This window comes from Pseudophryne corroboree, chromosome 4 (assembly GCF_028390025.1).
Source record: "Pseudophryne corroboree isolate aPseCor3 chromosome 4, aPseCor3.hap2, whole genome shotgun sequence".
Classification (NCBI taxonomy): domain Eukaryota; kingdom Metazoa; phylum Chordata; class Amphibia; order Anura; family Myobatrachidae; genus Pseudophryne; species Pseudophryne corroboree.
Window position 1 is genome coordinate 717,197,957 of NC_086447.1, and position 21,861 is coordinate 717,219,817.

The following is a 21,861-nucleotide window of genomic DNA, read 5'->3' on the forward strand; positions in this document are numbered from 1 at the left end:
AAGGTCCTTCAGCTGGTGAGAAGAACAAAGGTTCTGGCAATCCTCATTGCTCCGGACTGGCCAAGGAGGGCTCGGTACGCGGATCTGCTGGATCTTCTGTCAGAAGATCCAAGGCCCTTACCTCTTCGGGAGGATCTGCTACTGCAGGGGCCGTTCGCTTATCAAGACTTACCACGGCTACGTTTGACGGCATGGCGGTTGAACGCCAGATCTTAGCTCGGAAAGGTATCCCGAGTGAGGTTATTCCTACCCTGATACAGGCTAGAAAGGGGGTAATGTCTAAACATTACCATAGTATTTGTAAAAAATGTTTCTTGGTGCGAATCCGAGAAATTTCCTGCGGTGGAGTTTCAACTTGGACGTTTGCTCCTTTTCCTGCAAGCAGGGGTGGATATGGGCCTGAGATTGGGCTCCATCAAGGTCCAAATCTCTGCTTTGTCTATATTCTTCCAAAAACAATTGGCTGTCCTCCCTGAGGTTCAGACCTTTTTGAAAGGGGTTCTGCACATCCAGCCTCCCTTTGTGGCGCCAACGGCTCCCTGGGATCTGGACGTGGTGCTGCAGTTCCTGCAATCTGCTTGGTTTAAGCCTCTGCTGGAGGCTGACATCAAGTTTCTCACGTGGAAGGCGGTCACTTTGTTGGCCTTGGCTTCTGCCAGCGCGTGTCGGGATTGGGGGCTTTATCTTGTAAGAGTCCCTATCTGATCTTCCATGAAGATAGGGCGGACCTTAGGACTCATCCACAGTTCCTGCCTAAGGTTGTATCGGCTTTCCATATCAACCAGCCTATTGTGGTGCCAGTGGCTACTGGCTCTGCAATTGCTTCAAAGGCCTTGGATGTTGTGAGGGCTTTGAAGATTTATGTGCATATTGTGGTAGAATACAGCATACCAACATTGACAATTTTTCTGTTGACAATGTTTTCGGTCGAAGCCCAGTTATTCCAATAGCATTTAATGGCCATCGCCCGCAACTGAATCGTTGCCTTGTTATTACCAAGGAATCTCCAGGAGACACGTATTGTTCAGCAGCAATAACTGTGTCCACAGCAGCCAGAGAGCCATGCACTCGATGGTAATGTTCTAATAGGGATACATTATTAAAGGAAGATTTGTGCTGAGAAAAATTCTGTGGAAAGCAGCAATATTAAGCGTTTAAAAATCTAAATTTCCCAATCCCGACCGAAAACAGTCTTTATCAGCAACTCAGGGATTTTTAAAATGAAGAATTTCCCCAACAGATCGCCAATCATTGAGGGCAACCGATCGGGGAATTGGGACCGTAAGAGATCATTGGTCACACTACACAATTTCACAATATATATATTTTTTTTGCGGCAATTTGGTACACTAACAGTGGGATGTAATGGAGTCCGAAGTAATTTAATTAAGCATCTGCTCAAGCATGGATATCACTAAAACCTGGACTATTCGGCTACGACGGGTGAAGGGGTTGTGGAGCAGCATGGCCCTTGTAAGCATTCTCACACATCAGACCTGCATGCAGGATATGACCCGCGGGAGCGCGCACCGCATGCAATATTGTGTGTACACATTACACAATATTGTATGCAAACATACGGCATCAGCCGTATCACAATGTGTATACAGCCTAAAGGTGCCCACACACTAGTGCAATATTTCATCCTATACCAACGTTTTGGGCCGATAAATCGGATGAAAACTGGCAAATCGCATGTGTTTTACTTCCGCTCCGATGCGCAGTCCCGTGAGCATCGGATCGGAGCCCCTAGAGCGGAAGTACTGCACTATAGATATATTGTACCAGCAGATTTGGCTCGGGTCGCATACGATACATTGTATGCAAAAGGACTGCATACGATGTGTCATATGCGATCATGCTGCTGGGCGGTTCAGGGGTGATCGTATGCGACTTGTCCCCTCCGAGAAGTCGCATAAGTGTACGGCCAGCTTTAGTGCGCCATGAGGACCAAGGCTGGGAAACATTGCATTAGATTAACTAAATAAAAATGTCAACACTTATTATTCATATGTCACAAATAATAAGAATTTACTCACCGGTAATTCTATTTCTCGTAGTCCGTAGTGGATGCTGGGAACTCCGTAAGGACCATGGGGAATAGACGGGCTCCGCAGGAGACTGGGCACTCTAAAGAAAAGATTAGGTACTATCTGGTGTGCACTGGCTCCTCCCTCTATGCCCCTCCTCCAGACCTCAGTTAGGGAAACTGTGCCCGGAAGAGCTGACATTACAAGGAAAGGATTTTTGGAATCCAGGGTAAGACTCATACCAGCCACACCAATCACACCGTACAACTTGTGATAACCTTACCCAGTTAACAGTATGAACAACAACTGAGCCTCACTCAACGGATGGCTCATAACAATAACCCTTATTTAAGCAACCACTATATACACGTATTGCAGAAAGTCCGCACTTGGGACGGGCGCCCAGCATCCACTACGGACTACGAGAAATAGAATTACCGGTGAGTAAATTCTTATTTTCTCTGACGTCCTAGTGGATGCTGGGAACTCCGTAAGGACCATGGGGATTATACCAAAGCTCCCAAACGGGCGGGAGAGTGCGGATGACTCTGCAGCACCGAATAAGCAAACACAAGGTCCTCCTCAGCCAGGGTATCAAACTTGTAGAACTTTGCAAAGGTGTTTGAACCCGACCAAGTAGCCGCTCGGCAAAGCTGTAAAGACGAGACCCCTCGGGCAGCCGCCCAAGAAGAGCCCACCTTCCTTGTGGAATGGGCTTTTACTGATTTTGGATGCGGCAATCCAGCCGCAGAATGAGCCAGCTGAATCGTGCTACAGATCCAGCGAGCAATAGTTTGCTTTGAAGCAGGAGCACCCAGCTTGTTGGGTGCATGCAGGATAAACAGCGAGTCAGTCTTCCTGACTCCAGCCGTTCTGGAAACATATATTTTCAAAGCCCTGACTACGTCCAGCAACTTGGAGTCCTCCAAGTCCCGAGTAGCCGCAGGCACTACAATAGGTTGGTTCAAATGAAACGATGATACCACCTTTGGGAGAAATCGGGGACGAGTCCTCAATTCTGCCCTGTCCATATGGAAGATCAGATATGGGGTTTTACATGACAAAGCCGCCAATTCCGATACACGCCTAGCCGATGCTCAGGCCAACAGCATGACCACTTTCCACGTGAGATACTTTAGTTCCACGGTCTTAAGTGGCTCAAACCAGTGGGATTTCAGGAAATCCAACACAACGTTAAGATCCCAGGGTGCCACTGGTGGCACAAAAGGGGGCTGAATATGCAGCACTCCCTTAACAAACGTCTGAACCTCAGGCAGTGAAGCCAGTTCTTTTTGAAAGAAAATGGATAGGGTCGAAATCTAGACCTTTATGGACCCCAATTTTAGGCCCATAGTCACCCCTGACTGTAGGAAGTGCAGGAATCGACCCAGCTGGAATTCCTCTGTAGGGGACGTCCTGGCCTCACACCAAGCAACATATTTTCGCCATATACGGTGATAATGCTTTGCTGTCACGTCCTTCCTAGCATTATCAGCGTAGGAATAACTTCATCCGGAATGCCTTTTTCCGCTAGGATCCGGCGTTCAACCGCCATGCCGTCAAACGCAGCCGCGGTAAGTCTTGGAACAGACAGGGCCCTTGTTGCAGCAGGTCCTGTCTGAGAGGCAGAGGCCATGGGTCCTCTGTGCGCATTTCTTGCAGTTCCGGGTACCAAGTCCTTCTTGGCCAATCCGGAACAATGATTATTGTTCTTATTCCTCTCTTTCTTACTATTCTCAGTACCTTGGGTATGAGAGGAAGAGGAGGAAACACATATACCGACTGGTACACCCACGGTGTCACTAGGGCGTCCACAGCTATCGCCTGAGGGTCCCTTGACCTGGCGCAATATCTTTTTAGCTTTTTGTTGAGGCGGGACGCCATCATGTCCACCTGTGGCAGTTCCCATCGCTTTGCAATCTGTGTGAAGACTTCTTGATGAAGTCCCCACTCTCCCGGGTGGAGGTCGTGTCTGCTGAGGAAGTCTGCTTCCCAGTTGTCCACTCCCGGAATGAACACTGCTGACAGTGCTTGCACGTGATTCTCCGCCCACCGAAGAATCTTTGTGGCTTCCGCCATTGCCATCCTGCTTCTTGTGCCGCCCTGGCGGTTTACATGGGCGACCGCCGTGATGTTGTCTGACTGAATCAGCACTGGCCGGTTTCGAAGCAGGGGCTCTGCTTGACTCAGGACGTTGTAAATGGCCCTTAGTTCCAGTATATTTATGTGTAGAGAAGTCTCCAGGCTTGACCACAGCCCTTGGAAGTTTCTTCCCTGAGTGACTGCCCCCCATCCTCGGAGGCTTGCATCCGTGGTCACCAGGACCCAGTCCTGTATGCCGAACCGGCGGCCCTCGAGAAGGTGAGCACTCTGCAGCCACCACAGAAGAGACACCCTGGCCCTTGGGGACAGGGTGATCAGCCGATGCATCTGAAGATGCGATCCGGACCACTTGTCCAACAGATCCCACTGAAAGATCCTTGCATGGAACCTGCCGAAGGGAATGGCTTCGTATAAAGCCACCATCTTTCCCAGGACTCGCGTGCAGTGATGCACCGATACCTGTTTTGGTTTCAGGAGGTCCCTGACCAGAGATGCTAATTCCTGGGCCTTCTCCACCGGGAGAAACACCTTCTTCTGTTCTGGGTCCAGAATCATGCCCAGGAAAAGCAGACGCGTCGTAGGAATCAGCTGCGACTTTGGAACATTCAGAATCCAGCCGTGCTGTTGCAACACTTCCTGAGAGAGTGCTACGCTGATCAACAACTGCTCTCTGGACCTCGCCTTTATGAGGAGATCGTCCAAGTACGGGATAACTATAACTCCCTTCTTCCGAAGGAGTATCATCATTTCGGCCATTACCTTGGTAAATATCCTCGGTGCCGTGGACAGGCCAAACGGCAACGTCTGGAACTGGTAATGACAGTCCTGTACCACAAACCTGAGGTACTCCTGGTGAAGTGGGTAAATGGGGACATGCAAGTAAGCATCCTTGATGTCCAGCGACACCATAAAATCCCCCTCTTCCAGGCTTGCAATAACCGCTCTGAGCGATTCCATTTTGAACTTGAATTTTTTTATATAAGTGTTCAAGGATTTTAAATTCAGAATGGGTCTCACCGAACCGTCCGGTTTCGGTACCACAAACATTGTGGAATAGTAACCCCTTCCCTGTTGAAGGAGGGGGACCCTGATAATCACTTGCTGGAGGTACAGCTTGTGAATTGCCGCCAGTACTACCTCCCTTTCCATGGGGGAAGCTGGCAAGGCTGATTTGAGGTAACGGCGGGGGGGAGTCGCTTTGAATTCCAGCTTGTATCCCTGAGATACAATTTGTACAGCCCAGAGATCCACCTGTGAGCGAACCCACTGGTTGCTGAAGTTTCGGAGACGCGCCCCCACCGCACCTGGCTCCGCCTGTGGAGCCCCAACGTCATGCGGTGGACTTAGTGGAAGCAGGGGAGGACTTTTGTTCCTGGGAACTGGCTGCATGGTGCAGCTTCTTACCTCTACCCCTGCCTCTGGCAAGAAAGGATGCGCCCCTGACCCTCTTGCCTTTCTGAGAACGAAAGGACTGCACTTGATAATACTGTGCTTTCTTAGGCTGTGAGGAAACCTGAGGCAAGAAAGTCAACTTTCCAGCTGTCGCTGTGGACACGAGGTCCGATAGACCGTCCCCAAACAATTCCTCACCCTTATAAGGCAAAACCTCCATGTGTTTTTTAGAATCAGTATCTCCTGTCCATTGCCGAGTCCATAAGACCCTCCTGGCAGAAATGGACATAGCATTAATTCTAGAGCCCAGCAGGCAAATGTCCCTCTGAGCATCCCGCATATATAAGACGACGTCTTTTATATGGCCCAGGGTTAGCAAAACAGTATCCCCGTCGAGGGAATCTATGTCGTCTGACAGAGTATCTGTCCACGCTGCTACAGCACTACACATCCAGGCTGAAGCAATAGCAGGTCTCAGTAGAGTACCAGAGTGTGTATAAACTGACTTCAGGTTAGCTTCCTGCTTTCTATCAGCAGGCTCCTTTAGGGCGGCCGTATCCTGAGACGGCAGGGCCACCTTTTTAGATAAGCGTGTCAGCGCCTTGTCCACCCTAGGGGATGTTTCCCAATGTAACCTGTCCGTTGGCGGGAAAGGGTACGCCATCAGTAACCTCTTAGAAATCACTAGTTTCTTATCAGGGGAACTCCACGCTTCACATAATTCATCAGATGGGGGAAAAGTCACTGGCTGCTTTTTCTCCCCAAACATATAAACCCTCTTGGTATTAACAGGGTTAATCTCAGAAATGTGTAATACATCTTTCATTGCAATAATCATGTATCGGATGGCCTTGGTCATTTTAGACCGTAAATGTGCCTCATCATCGTCGACACTTGAGTCGGACTCCGTGTCGACATCTGTGTCAACCATCTGAGATAGAGGGCGTTTATGAGCCCCTGACGGTTTCTGAGTCGCCTGGGCAGGCGCGGGCTGAGACCCCGGCTGTCCCAAGGCTGCAGCGTCATCAAACCTTTTATGTAAGGAGCTTACATTGTCGTTTAAGACCTTCCACATATCCATCCAATCAGGTGTCGGCCCCGACGGGGGCGACACCACACTTATCTGCCCTTGCTCCGCCTCTAGGTAACCCTCCTCATCAAACATGTCGACACAGCCGTACCGACACACCGCACACACACAGGGAATGCTCAGACTGAGGACAGGACCCCACAAAGTCCTTTGGGGAGACAGAGAGAGAGTATGCCAGCACACACCACAGCGCTATATAACACAGGGATTTTCACTTATAATAAGTGATTACCCAATAGCTGCCTTATATGTTTCATTTGCGCCTAAATTTATGTGCCCCCCCTCTCTTTTTTACCCTTCTTGTACCTGGATACTGCAGGGGAGAGCCTGGGGAGCTGTTTCCAGCGGAGCTGTGAAGAGAAAATGGCGCTGGTGTGCTGAGGAAGAAGGCCCTGCCCCCTCAGTGGCGGGCTTCTGTCCCGCTTTCTGTGTAAAAAAATGGCGGGGGTTTGACTGACTGTATATATGTATTTTTATTGCCAAAAGGTACTTCAATTGCTGCCCAGGGCGCCCCCCCCAGCGCCCTGCACCCTACAGTGACCGGAGTGTGTAAGTGTGCTGGGAGCAATGGCGCACAGCTGCGGTGCTGTGCGCTACCTTAAATGAAGACAGGAGTCTTCTGCCGCCGATTTCGTCGTCTTCAAGCTTCTGTTCTTCTGGCTCTGCGAGGGGGACGGCGGCGCGGCTCCGGGAACGGACGATCGAGGACAGGTGCCTGTGTTCGAACCCTCTGGAGCTAATGGTGTCCAGTAGCCTAAGAAGCACAAGCTAGCTGCAAGCAGGTAGGTTTGCTTCTCTCCTCTTAGTCCCACGTAGCAGTGAGTCTGTTGCCAGCAGAAGCTCACTGAAAATAAAAAACCTAATAAATACTTTCTTTACTAGTAAGCTCAGGAGAGCCCACTAGGAGCACCCAGCTCTGGCCGGGCACAGATTCTAACTGAGGTCTGGAGGAGGGGCATAGAGGGAGGAGCCAGTGCACACCAGATAGTACCTAATCTTTTCTTTAGAGTGCCCAGTCTCCTGCGGAGCCCGTCTATTCCCCATGGTCCTTACGGAGTTCCCAGCATCCACTAGGACGTCAGAGAAAAGTGACTAAACCATTAACACGCATTCCCTAGAAAAAAAAAAAAAAAAAGCTGTGGGATCACATCTGTCATATTTTAGAGAAAAATTTTTTTATTTCCAGAAGTATTTTCAGGAGTCCTTTAATCTCACTTGTCTGATAACCATCTGATATTACACCATAGATTCATTATTGCACAAAGAATAAAATTAGTTCCACACAAATCTGTGCACATTCCTCCTCGGATGAGGAAAAGAAAGTTTGATATCTCCTGTAAGTATCCCTTTGTGTTACTGCGTTGTCACCAGCTTGACAATCATTGCTATAATACGGGATCCCCGAGGGCAGGTGCACAGATCCATTGTTGGGTTCTTGATTTTGTCCTGCAGGAGCTGATCAAGTTCACTACGCAGTTCCTTCACCAGTTCTGCAATCTGCAAGCAACATGATATGGATTATGTATGTATACTTCTGTTTTACTGCTATATCTTAAATAATGCAGAGGACGACAATTTATAACACTTCAGGACCTATATGTCCCAGCATGAACCGATACTGACCTCTGCCTTAATGGAAATGATCAAATTAAATACAAAGCAAAAGTAGCTGTCCTATTCATGCTCTTATCCAGTAGGAAGGAACCAGAACCACTCTTAAATTTACTAGCACATAGACAGTATGGTTTCTGAGAAAGCAATTTACCCCGGCACTAATAACTAAGCACATAGTTGGAGGTCTTCAAACGCCAATTGAGAAGTAGGCAAGTTTTACCTGATGTGATGCAGCAACAAAACGGATCCACCCTTCATCCAGGGAGATTAGAAATTCCCCTTTGCGGAGCTCGACGTTCACTTGCCCACCGCCAAACAGGACCAAGGGGTATACAGATACCATGCTGCAGTCTCGCACAAAGATACGGCTGGTTTTAATCTTTTCATGATACACTAAATAGGGGCTGTCAAAGTGCCGCACCTAAAACACAAAATACATCAAACCAATTTCAGAATGGCATTCCGGCGGACGGGATCCCGGCACCGGTATATCGTAGTACACCGGTGACTTTGTACTTCAAGTGTTCTATGGAGCAGACAGAAGGCAGAAAAGTCAGCGTCTAACCTGATAATTTATAGAGGAGGGGTGGATGTGAACATAACCATCATTCTTTGTGACAAATTTCAACTCTTCTGCTTTCGGCTGCATTTTTACAGCTCCTGCTCTTGTCACCTGAAATTTACCTTCTGGTGATTTTACCTAAGAAGAAAACATTAAACACAATTTCATTTAAACTGCCTTTCTAAAAACAGCAGAGTGGCTTAAACCTAGATTATTACCTTTTTTTTTTTACACTCTTAACCTTTTTTTTTTGGGTGTGTGAAAAACCGCTCAGAAAGTTTTTTTTTTTAAATTTGAAAAAGGTTTGAAAAGTTTTTAATTGTCTTTATTATAAAATCAACAATGAGAGGCGGCACTCAGCAGACTTTGAACAATCTCTGGAACCACACCAGGTGTGCCGCCTCTCATTGCTGGATGTGGAAGGCACCGGGGTTGTTGCTGACTAATGTATTGGGAGAGCCAGATTCCTTGCATTGTATTATGCGATCCCCAGAATGCCGGTCGCACAACATCCCGGGACACGATTCCGGAAGTGATGTTGGGGGTCAGAGACCGCCGCGTCATTGCCAGACGTCTGGGGCACACAGCGCATCGCATGCGACCTGGCCAGGTAACATACTCCTGGCTCTGGTCGCATCACATGCGACTATGCCAGGCAAGTGGTTAAATGCTAATAGATTATTATTAACATTTCTTTCGGTAGCTGCTGCATGGAGCTACATCATAGACACAGGTTAATGACTTAGGGGCCTATTTATAAAATATTACGGATCCCCCAATGTATGAAGGAGGGACCGCAGCAGATATTTCCATATCTGCCAAAGTCCGTCCATTTCTGACAGTAGCTGTAGCCCCTACATAGGTTTCTATTGGGCCTGCAAAGCTGTCACATTTACCAAACTACGAAATGCGAAGCACTCTGAAGCTTAGCCCCGGCAGCTAATTGTTAGCCACTGTAGCCTATGGGCTACAACAGTGATTTTCAAACTTTTTTTTACTCGCGGCACACCGAACAATATTTTAGAATTGCCAAGGCACACCATCCGTTCCCCACAGAAACAAACAAAACACACACATTGGCCCTCATAGTAAAAAAAAATCCACACATACATCGGCCTACACAGAAAAAACAATCACAATGCTTCCCACATGAATTACTCACATTGGCCCTCATTCCGAGTTGTTCGCTCGTTGCCGAATTTCGCTATATTGCGATTAGTCGCTTGCTGCGCATGCGCAATGTTCGCAGAGCGCATGCGCTTAGTTATTTTACTCAAAAGTTAGGTATTTTACTCACGGCATTACGAGGATTTTTCTTCGTTCTGGTGATCGGAGTGTGATTGACAGGAAGTGGGTGTTTCTGGGCGGAAACTGGCCGTTTTATGGGTGTGTGTGTGAAAAAACGCTGCCGTTTCTGGGAAAAACGCGGGAGTGGCTGGAGAAACGGGGGAGTGCCTGGGCGAACGCTGGGTGTGTTTGTGACGTCAAACCAGGAACGAAACTGACTGAACTGATCGCAGTGGCAGAGTAAGTGTCGAGCTACTCAGAAACTGCTAAGAAATTTCTATACGCAATTTTGCAAATCTTTTGTTCGCAATTCTGCTAAGCTAAGATACACTCCCAGAGGGCGGCAGCTTAGCGTGTGCAATGCTGCTAAAAGCAGCTAGCGAGCGAACAACTCGGAATGAGGGCCATTGTTCCCCCATAAATCCTTATTCTCCCCACATAAATCCTATTGTTCCCCACAGGAGAAAAAAAAAAAAAAATATTAGCCCTCCTCCACGTCCCTCAGTGGCGGGGATTGTTCATAGTGGAGTGCTGCGAAAACTGAGCAGTGGGTGGTCGGGCAGGTGTGGATGTGGGTGGGCAAGGAAAGCTGTATATGCAGGCAGGAACTGGAAAGATGTGTGTGCAGGTGGGTGGGCTGGCTGGGTGGGGAGAAGCGGCGGCCATGACCTATGATATCACACCGCCGCGTCTTCAAGGCATACGTCACGACCAGAGCACGACTGATCCTCTAAGAAGAGCCCGGGCCAACAGTTCACTCTGAAGGTGCAGGAAGCTGCTCTGGCTCCGCGGCACACCTTGCAACTGGTCACGGCACACTGGTTGAAAAAGCCTGGGCTACAGATTGCAGACATTACCAGGGAAAGGTTGCTCCGGCAATGGTCGCCGAATTGATGTGATCATTCTACTTACTACACATTGTAGGAATAAATAAAACACTCAGGCAATGCATCATTTCTTATTGCCGGGAATAGGAACCATAAGAGATTATAATTATTGGCTGTGAAACCTGATAATTAGTGAATATGCCCCTTAGCACATGACAAAAATATTACTATCCCTTAGAAAGGTGCTTTAATGCATAGTTTAATAGTCTATTTTTTTTTTAAAAACTATTTATAAAGAGATGAACTTACTTGGACCACATTAGGATACAAAGCTGCACATAGCATTGCGGATATCAGCTTAATGTTCTCTGCATTTGTATTTGCCTGTAGAGAAATACATTATAATGACAGTTAAAAATGCACTAAATGTAGACACATAACATATCTTTCCAAATCATACTGATAGCATTTGGTGCAGTGTTCTGTCAGTTTACTTCAGCCACAGAACATGTCTCCTAATTCAGTATTTGATTAACAAAAAAATGACTGTTTATGAAGACTGTCCATATAGCAATGTGGCATCCAATGATGTACCAAAACTTTTTGGTAGTCCTATAAATCTCTGTAAGACACCTTGGGCCAGATGTAATGCCGTCTGAGTTGGCTGGAGGTGGTTTTTCCCTGTAAATGATTGCAAACATTCATCTGTGGATCTAAATTTGTAAGAATTTTTCTGGATCTGTACAGAAGTAAAGAGCATTGTGTGTTTTGTGGATCAGAACTGCAGAGATTACCCACCTAGTTCTGCCTTCATTAATGAAAGGTTCTAACTGTACACTTCCGAATAAGAACACTTTTATATACAATTTATCATTAAAGATTAGAATCAAAGTTTTAAAATAATCGTTTAGATTTGATGAGGAAATTTTAGATGCTTATGCTAGATGCTATATCTTTAATCTCTGCGCTCTTGCCAAGGTGATGGTGGCTCGCTCTTTGATGGCGCCCATGGGCCCTGATATTAATACATGGATACCTCTGGTGAACTCGGTAGTGTCCCATGAAAAATTTGTGTATATTCCAGACAAACACCCTATAAATTTTATAAAATTTGGGACAGATGGCTATCCTCTCCATAGTCGGGTCCTTTCTTTCTCCACTGTGTAGATTAGCCTGCTGATGTCATTATATATAAAGGATGCTATACTGCACTGACGTGTGTGTATTATGTGTATGCGTTTCATGGCCATATATTGGAAACACATTCAAGAATCTGTCCACTTTTCAGAGTACCCTATGTTCCTCCTATATATACGAATTGAGTATTGGAAACACATTCAAGAATCTGTTCACTTTTCAGAGTACCCTATGTTCCTCCTATATATACGAATTGAGTATTGGAAACACATTCAAGAATCTGTCCACTTTTCAGAGTACCCTATGTTCCTCCTATATATACGAATTGAGTCCACACCAAGATTATTTTTGTATTATTTCTTTCTTTTTATTGTTTTCTTGTTTATACATGCACAATTTGTTATACACTCTCGGATTTATTATGTCAAATGCTCTTGTTGTTGTGACTGTCTGTTTGACTGTTTTAAATCAAAATCAAAACTACAGAATTAAAAATAAAATAGGATTTTAAATACCTACCGGTAAATCCTTTTCTCGTAGTCCATAAGGGATATTGGGGACAGAATTAGTACGATGGCAGTATAGACAGGTCCAAAGGGGCCAGTGCACTTTACATTTCTTCAACTGGGTGTGCTGACTCCTCCCCTCTATGCCTCCTCCTACAGGTCAGTGCCCGAAGGTGAATGGCATACTTGAGAGAAGGAACATAACAATAATGGTGGTGTGAATTATACATCAGCACACCAAAACATAACCAGGCCAGCAACGTCTGGCAACAGTAACCGCAACAGCTGAACAGGTAACACAGAACAGAGAACCTGCAGAAAGTTACTGCACAGAGGCGGGCGCCCAATATCCCTTATGGACTACGAGAAAAGGATTTACCGGTAGGTATTTAAAATCCTATTTTCTCTAGTATCCATAAGGGATATTGGGGACAGAATTAGTACGATTGGGATGTCCCAAAGCTTCCAGAACGGGCGGGAACGTGCGGATACTGCTGCAGCATCGCCAGCCCAAACTGGGTATCCTGTTTGGCCAGGGTATTAAATTTGTAGAATTTGGGGCGTGGCTTAGCAAGCAACCTTGGTGGACGTGGGGTGCAGGAGCTCCTGCTGATTCACCTCGTAATTGCCTTATTAGTAGAACCAGCCACCCCTCTTTAGCTCTCCCCAGCTGTAGTGTGTTCCTAGCGCACGGTGAGGTGAGCTGCGGAGCCGGGGGGCTGTTAACTCAGTCCCCGCGGGTTGTGGCCTCCTCGCCGTCTGAAGCCGGGACCTCAAGTACCGGACCTTCCCCGCACTCCCGGAAGTGACGCATCGGCGACGAGCCCCGATCCTCCCTGCATGCGGAGCCGCTGATGTGAAGGGACCCACCTGCAAGGCCGCTCACTGCGCCCGCGGGAAAGGCTCCGTGTTCTCCAGGACGGACGTTGAGCTACGGCTGAAGGGGGTGGCGGCCATCTTTCCCTCCTCACATATAGAGCGGCAGCGCCGGAGGAGAGCGGGCGGCTGCGGGAGATGTCCCCCTGATCTGCGCTTGTGCAGCCTGTGCCACAGGTACCACACACTGGGAGCTGGGGTGGAGATTACTGCGGGCTGTATCTGGAGACTTCCCTCACCCTCTCCTTTCCCACGCTGTGCCCTGCATTACTGAATGAGATAGTGCTTCATACACCTAGGAACCCTGCTGTGCCTTTATATACACTAAGGAGTTTTATTTTCTAATCTGCTACCCCAGGACTTATATCTGCTAAGTCTTATTTAATAACAAATAACCCTGGATTGATTGCTGATGTGTCCTATGGAGTTGACCACCCCTGTTTGATCTTCTACATCTGTGACACCAGAGCTCCCCCCTGTGGGCCTCCTGACTATAGCATTGTATTTTGGAATCTCATTGTCTATATACTGAAGTGTCGCCTCCACTGTTATATGGAAGTTGTATAAGGTGGAAACAGGCGGGAATGGCCACTCTCCTGATGTATGTTCTTTTGAGATAAAGGCAGTGGTGGTTGATCCTCCTGCACCACTCGTGAATCGATCTTACCTGATGACTTGCTAATGCTAACCCACTGGGAGTCACTGTGCTAGGGGCACTTCTCTAAGTGTTATGTAGACACTCCACTGTTACATGTCCACACGCATGATATCTTTGGCTCTTCTTCTCTAATCACATTATGGTCAGGCGCAAAAAATCTGCTCAAAAGGGAATTGCACACTCCCTTGCCGACAACATGTCACAAACGGATATGAGACCGTTCTTACGGCCCACCCCGTTGAAACTCACTGATGATCTTTCTGCATCTAGCCCCTCCTCTACTCCCTCAGCGTCTCCGAAATTATCTCCTGCTGCGATTTCCCCTCGTCTACAACATGGAGGTGATATGGACCTCCATGGTATTCTTACCTTTATGAGAACACTTCCAACCAAACAAGATCTTCAGGACACTATCCGTAGGGAATTAGCAACTGTCCGACAGGATATCTCCCAACTCACTGACCGCATGTCGTCTTTGGAAACTCGTCAAGATGCCTCAGAAAGTTATCTGAAATCCCTTACGGACACAATTATTGCTCAGTCCAATGAGATTCGTTCCCTAAAGTCGCAGATGTTGGATTTGGACAACAGAGGGAGAAGAAACAATATCCGGATTCGAGGTCTACCAGAAGATGTCCCGCAATCTAGTCTGCCCGAAGTACTTACTAAAATTTTTTACGAAATATTGGGAGCTGATCCCACCAATACCATCACATTTGACAGGGCTCATCGCGCTCTCAAACCAAAGAGCTTGTCTGCTGATCGTCCGCGAGATGTTATATGCCGTTTACACTACTACGCCCAAAAAGATGACATCATGCGTAAGGTGCGGCAACTGGATGGGGTTGACTTCAATGGCACGACGATACACATCTTTCAAGATCTGTCATGGCATACTCTCCAGCAGAGAAGATCCCTGAAACCTCTTACGGACGAACTCCGGGAAAGCGTCAATTGAAATAGCGGTGGGGCTTTCCCTTTAGCCTCCAGGTTTCTTCGGCTGGGAGACTACATACCCTGACCACGCATTCCGAATTCTCATCGTTTTGTGCAGGCCTGGGTTTCCCGAATCTTGTGATCCCCACCGGGGAATTTACTGTGCCTGATCTCCAACCTCCACAGCTACTTGGGAATGGTGCCTCTTGGACAGAGGTTCACCACTCCCGGAAGAAGAGCCCTCTTACGAAAGCATCTTGTCGGGACGATTCCAGCACCTGACTGAACTTTGCTTACCACTACAGATGTTCATCATATGTCCGCTATATCCTTTGATAACAAACGTCATTACTACACTGGCTGCTACTTTAGCTACAGCTCTTATATTTCCTGAGTTGTAGATTTAAAATATATTTATTAGTGGTTGCTCAACTTGGATTCGAACATGTCAGTTCTGCACGTTGTGTTGCTTTTCGTATTTGTAGATTCAATCACTATGTAACAGTTATTTCTTTCTCTGCTCTTACGATATGTTTACGATATTTAGAGAAACGATACGATATTTTCTAATGCTACCCGACATTTTATTGTTAAGTCCCTAGTAGTGACTCCCTTGCCCCTTACCCGCATATGGCCGACGCGCCTTCTGGATTCCCGGGGTATGTACACCGGGTTTCCCATAGCGGGTGTTTAAATATTGTTGCTGTTTATGTTTCCCCAGTTTGGTTTCCCCATTCTTCTTTTTTTATCTGTTTTCTTCTTTTTCTCTGTTTTCTTGGGTAGACCTGAAGTCAGTGCATGTCCTATCGTCTTCTACAGTAAATGACAGTACCGGGTAAACTAAATATTTTATCAATTAATGCAAAGGGCCTCCGGCGGTGCGGCTCCGGTACCGAACATCAAGGCCGGTTCCTGCAGTTGATCCCTCTGGAGCTAATGGTGTCCAGTAGCCTAAGAAGCCCAAGCTACCACCAGTTAGGTAGGTTCGCTTCTTCTCCCCTTAGTCCCTCGCTGCAGTGAGTCTGTTGCCAGCAGATCTCACTGTAAAATAAAACCTAAAATAAACTTTCTTTCTAGGAGCTCAGGAGAGCCCCTAGTGTGCATCCAGCTTTGCCGGGCACAAGATTCTAACTGAGGTCTGGAGGAGGGTCATAGTGGGAGGAGCCAGTGCACACCAGGTAGTCCTAAATCTTTCTTAGTTGTGCCCAGTCTCCTGCGGAGCCGCTATTCCCCATGGTCCTTACGGAGTCCCCAGCATCCACTAGGACGTCAGAGAAATGATGATAATGTTTTGACGTCACAGGTTTATGGCTTGCATCATAGTGGCAATGACCTTTTTGGAAAAACCTTTGTGAGCTAGGATCTTCTGCTCAACTTCCATGTTGTCAAATGAAGCCGTCGTAAGTCCGGGTAGACGAACGGTCTTAGCTGAAGAAGATCCTTTCTTAGCGGCAGAGGCCAAGGGTCTTCTATGGACATGTCCAGAAGAGTCGCGTACCACGCCCTTCAGGGCCAATCCGGCGTAATCAGGATTGCTTGGACCCATGGGATCAGAGGAAATAGGTAGACCAGCTGGTAATGCCAAGGTGACGTCAGTGCATCCACTGCACTCGCCTGAGGGTCCCTGGTTCGCGAGCAGAAGCAGCGAAGCTTCTTGTTGAAGCGAGACGCCATCATGTTGATATGCGAGTATCCCCACCTGTCGACAATCTGTTGAAACACCTGAGGGTGTAGTCCCCACTGCCCCGGGTGGAGGTCTTGGCGACTCAGGAAATCCGCTTCCCAGTTGTCCACTCCCGGAATGAAGATTGCAGATAGTGCTCTTGCATTTCTTTCCGCCCAGAGAAGTATTTTTGACACTTCTCGCATGCAAGCCTTGCTTTTTGTCCCTCCTTGTCGACTGATGTACACCACTGCAGTGGCGTTGTCAGACTGAACCTGGATCGCCCGATCCCTGAGCAGAGAGGAGGCCTTAAGTAGAGCATTGTATATCGCCCGTAGTTCCAGAATGTTGATCGGGAGTAGGGCCTCTTGGGCAGACCACCTGCCCTGGAACTGGGTGACAGATCCCCATCCTCGTAGACTCGCATCCGTCGTGAGGAGGGTCCAATCCTGAATCCCGAAAACGTCGACCTTCCAGCAGGTTGGAAGACTGCAACCACCACAGGAGCGAAATCCCAGCCTGGGTTGACAGCTGAATCATTCGGTGCATCTGGAGATGTGAACCGGACCACTTGTTCAGGATGTCCAATTGGAAAGGTCTGGCATGGAACCTGCCGAACTGTATCGCCTCGTACGAGGCCACCATTTTTCCCAACAACTTTATGCAAAGATGAATGGAAACTCAAGCAGGACGGAGAACCATGCAAACCATCTCTTGAAGTGTTCTCACCTTGTTTTCTGGGAGAAACACTCTTTGAGCTACAGTATCCAATATCATACCCAGAAACAGGAGCCGTTGAGAGGGTTCCAGTTGAGACTTCTGTTGACTGAGGATCCACCCGTGGGGAGACAGAAGTTCTATAGTGCGATCTATATGAAGCAATAGAAGCTCCCTGGAACTTGCTTTTATGAGGAGACCGTCCAGGTAAGGGAAAATGTTCACCCCCTGGACTCTGAGCTGGAACATAATTTCCGCCATCACCTTCATGAACACCCTCGGAGCTGTAGACAGGCCGAAGGGCAATGCCTGAAACTGGTAGTGATCGTTCAGTAGGGCGAATCGTAGATAGACCTGACGAGGAGGCCAAATCAGGATATGCAGGTAGGCATCCTTGATATCCAGGGACATGAGGAATTCCTGTTGTTCCAGGCCCGCAATCACCGCTCTCAAAGATTCCTTCTTGAGTTTGAAAACAGTCTGGTTTTGGCACTACAAACAGACTGGAGTAGTAACCTTGTCCTTGTTGTAGCAGGGGTACTGGAACAATGACCTGGGACTGGACAGTAGTAGCATAACACGCATATTTCCCAAAGCTGGCAAGCCTGATTTGAAAAATCGTTGGGGAGGAGCCACGTCAAACTCCAGCTTGTAACCCTGAGCGATAAGGTCCCTTACCCAGGTTGTAGTGACGTAATCGAGCTCCCACCGCGAGATCCCCTCGGTGTGTGTGGGCACCGTCATGCTGAAGTCTTAGCGGAAGCTGAACTTGAGCTCTGGTCCTGAAAGCTGGCAACGGCTAGTTTCTTAGACTTCCCTCTGGAGCCTCTAGCTGTATTGGAGGCACCCCGGGTCCTAAATCGAAATCTGGAGGACCGAAAGGACTGAGTAGACTGTCCCAGGTAGGTACGTCTAGCAGGCGGAGCCCCTGAAGGGAGAAACATGGATTTTCCAGCAGTAGCTTTGGAGATCCATGCGTCCAATTCACCTCTGAATAGCCATTCATCTGTGAAGGGAAGAGATTCCACATTACGTTTGGAGTCAGCGTCTGTAATCCACTGACGCAACCATATGGCTCTGCGTGCAGACACAGCCATAGCAGTGGTCCTAGCATTAATATTGCCAACCTCTTTAAGGGAGTCACAGAGGACTCTTACCATGTCCTGAACGTGTTTTAGGAAAGTTACAGTAGTAACCAAGGTCATACCCCCTGAAAGACCCTCCTGAATCTGAGTAGCCCAAGTATCAATGGCATGCGTCATCCAGCAACCAGCAATGACCGGCCTTTGAGCTACACCTGCAGCAGTGTAGATAGATTTTAGAGTGGTCTCTATTTTCCTATCCCCTGGGTCCTTTACCGTAAAAGAGCCCGAAGCAGGGAGCACTGCCTTTTTAGAAAGGCGAGAGACTGAGACGTCTACTGCTGGAGATTCTTCCCAGGATTTCCTGCCTTCAGGGGCAAATAGAAAGGTAGTTAAAAACCTTTTGGACACCTGATTTTTTTTATCTGGATTTTTCCAAGCTTTAATTTAAATAAATCATCCAATTCGTTAGAATCAGGGAAGGTGACAGACAGTTTGTCTTGTGGAAGGAAAAATGACTGCCGATTAGTAGCGTCCTCCAGGGGGAGCTTTAACACATCCCGTATAGCCAATATAAAGGGTTCAGTACCTTATGTAGCGGTGGAGTCCCCGCTTATGGGGTCCACATCATCCCCATCATCCCGTATATCATCAGTATCTGATAGAAGTGCAGGTAAAGCACGTTTTTGTGCACCTGTAGTGGACAGGGGGGGATGTTTAGCAGCTAGATTTGCCACTGCTTGTTGCAGTTCCTGAGTTTTATTGGCATTAGCAGTGAGTTGAGATGACATATCAGACATCATAGTTTTGATAGCCCCCAGCAAGGAGGGCTCTGGACTCTCCCCCACATTGTTATCAGCATTTTGTGATGACTGACTAAATTGCTCACATGATATTAAGTCAGATGAGCTAGGGGAAAATCTAGCATTACACACACTGCATAACTTCTGTTTTACCATTGTGAAAAGAAAAACAGGTACAATACACATACAACACAGCCTGAAACACAATACAAGCCTGCCCTATTGCATGTGAGAGGAGACACAGGAGAGAGGACACCAGCGCACCCAGCCCCAGTGAGGCTGTCAGCGTTTTATACAAGCATATAAACAGTGAGTCAGTCTAATAAAAAATCCCTCAGAGGGATATTTGTGCACAAAACAGCGTCTCTCCCCCTCTACACCCTGTACTCATGATCCAGAGTGTGACCGTTATGGAGGAGTTGTGTGGGGCTGCTGCTGCTTATGCAGAGGAAAGCGCCAAAATGCAGCTGAGCCCTCTCTGATGTTGCTCAAACAGCATACCGAAAGAGATAAAAGTTCAAAAGAAACTGAAGAGAAACTCCAGAGCTTGCAGAGTGTGCATTCTCTCCTGAGGGCACTTTTTTCTAAACTGACCTGTAGGAGGAAGCATAGAGGGGAGGAGCCAGCACACCCAGATGAAGACATTTAAAGTGCACTGGCTCCTTTGGACCCGTCTATAGCCCCATCGTACTAATTCTGTCCCCAATATCCCTTATGGATGCTAGAGAAATAATCTTTTAGAACTTTACATTTATTTAACCATTTGTTTTATATTACTGCTGTTTATTAAAGCAGGCAGCTACCTATGACCTTGTTAACATGGTTCTGTGAGGTACACACGGCTTCTGATTTGGCTCTTTCTACAGGTATCCCTGGATTATAATGGCTTTCGGTTCTCCAATTGTCATGATTTAATTTAGTGTTTAAAAGAACTAGATGAAGCCTTACAGTGTGATTATTTGTTAAACTCATTTTCACCTATGAGATTAAATTTGTTCAATACATCCTAGATTTATTGTACATGGTTTTACTTGTTTTCTTTGTTTCTATTGTTTTTATCATGGGTCAATAAATCTATGTCAAAGATTCCCAAATGCGTTCCTCAAGACACCCGAATGGTCCAGGTTTTAAGTATAACCATGGCTCAGCACAGATGAATTCAGGTCCCTTGAAACCGAGTTCGGGAACCTCTGAGATTTGCAACTGATTTATTGAAGGACTTCCTTGCTTAAAGGTTGTGGTTGCAGATCAAGAGCAGCCCCGGGGACTGGCTTCTCCAGCCATCTTCCTTAAGGGCCCTACACACTGGCAGATAACATGCACGATATGAACGTTATCGTTCATTGAAGAACGAGAAGAAACTTCACACCCCCCCGTCACCCCTTTCCTGCCCCCGGGTCGCCCGTATCCGTCGTCGGGCAGCTCGGCGGCGGATCTGCCAGTGTGTAGGGCCCATTACACTTTGGGGTAGATTTACTAAAGCTTCTAAAAATGAAAGTGGTGGTGTTGCTATAGCAACCAATCAGATTCTACTTATCATTTCTGTATTGCATCCTAGACAATGATAGTCAGAATCTGATTGGTTCCTATGGGCTTCCAACTTGCCTGTTTTAGAAGCTTTAGTAAATCTACTCCTTTAACTGATACCCCTTTCACACTAAAGTCCTGGGTCAGACACTTATCACACCGACCTGGTTTATACCTGGTCGGCGCTGTTCACACTGCACCCGTGTGCAATTGAACTGTTCTGCCAGCGCTTGGAGAAGACATAATCTCCAAGCGCTATCCAGATCTCCCCATGCTGTAAACAAGACCTGAGCTACCCGCTACACTTCCCTTTAACCCGGGTCCTTCCCAGGATCAACCCTGCAAGCTACCTGGGTTGGATTGCCGGGTCAGTGGACCCAGGTTGTTGTTTTTCTTTTTGACCCTTTTACACTGAGCTGCGACCCGGTGTAACCCGGCAATAACCCGAGTCAAAAGCTCAGTGTAAAAGGGGTATAATTTTCAGAAAGGCAAGGACCAATTTACACTATGAGGTCGATCCAATTAGGTGAAAATTTGGTTCAGCAAGCCGTTGTCATAGCAAACTCGCACCCCGAATTGCACTTGCAATCCAATTCCAAACTTGCATTCCTTTTTCAGAGGATTTTTTTTGTGTGCAGTTCCCTGAGGGTGTAAAAAGGTAAGGAACATTTTTATTCTAAAGATAAAAATGTAGGGACTTGCTTCAGAAAGCCTTGGAAACACCTCCTAATGACTAATTAGGCATTTGGAAGTTTTCAATTAGCCCGAGTTAATAATTACATGTCATTATTGGGGTTAAAAAATTACCTCCAAAGCACGTTTTTGTTTCATTCATTGGTAACTAAAATGTGTTTGTTTTTTATTTTATTTTTTTCACTTAAAAAAATAAAAATAATAATGCATGAATGCTATTTGACACCTGTTAAGAACCTCTAGCACTTTCCCTAAGCCCACACACAGCCTTCTACATGGTTCCATGATCTCAGCTGTCACTTTTTTGGTTGATGGTTTACACACTTTGTCTTGCACTTCTCACAGGTCACACTTTGTA

At 47.1% G+C, this 21,861-nt stretch overlaps 1 protein-coding gene across 3 annotated transcripts in view; it reads right to left on the reverse strand.

Moving 5' to 3' along the window:
* Nucleotides 1-7,771: 7,771 nt before the first annotated feature.
* DHX57 (DExH-box helicase 57) overlaps nt 7,772-21,861 on the reverse strand; it is a 98,226-nt gene continuing 84,136 nt past the window's right edge. For all 3 annotated transcript variants that reach the window (XM_063918011.1, XM_063918012.1, XM_063918013.1), the window contains exons 21-24: nt 11,215-11,289; nt 8,795-8,929; nt 8,450-8,650; nt 7,772-8,112 (exon numbers count right to left, since the gene is read on the reverse strand). In XM_063918011.1, coding sequence (XP_063774081.1) covers nt 7,969-8,112; nt 8,450-8,650; nt 8,795-8,929; nt 11,215-11,289 — 555 coding nt within the window. In that variant the 3' untranslated portion in view covers nt 7,772-7,968. The remainder of the gene's footprint in view (nt 8,113-8,449; nt 8,651-8,794; nt 8,930-11,214; nt 11,290-21,861) is intronic.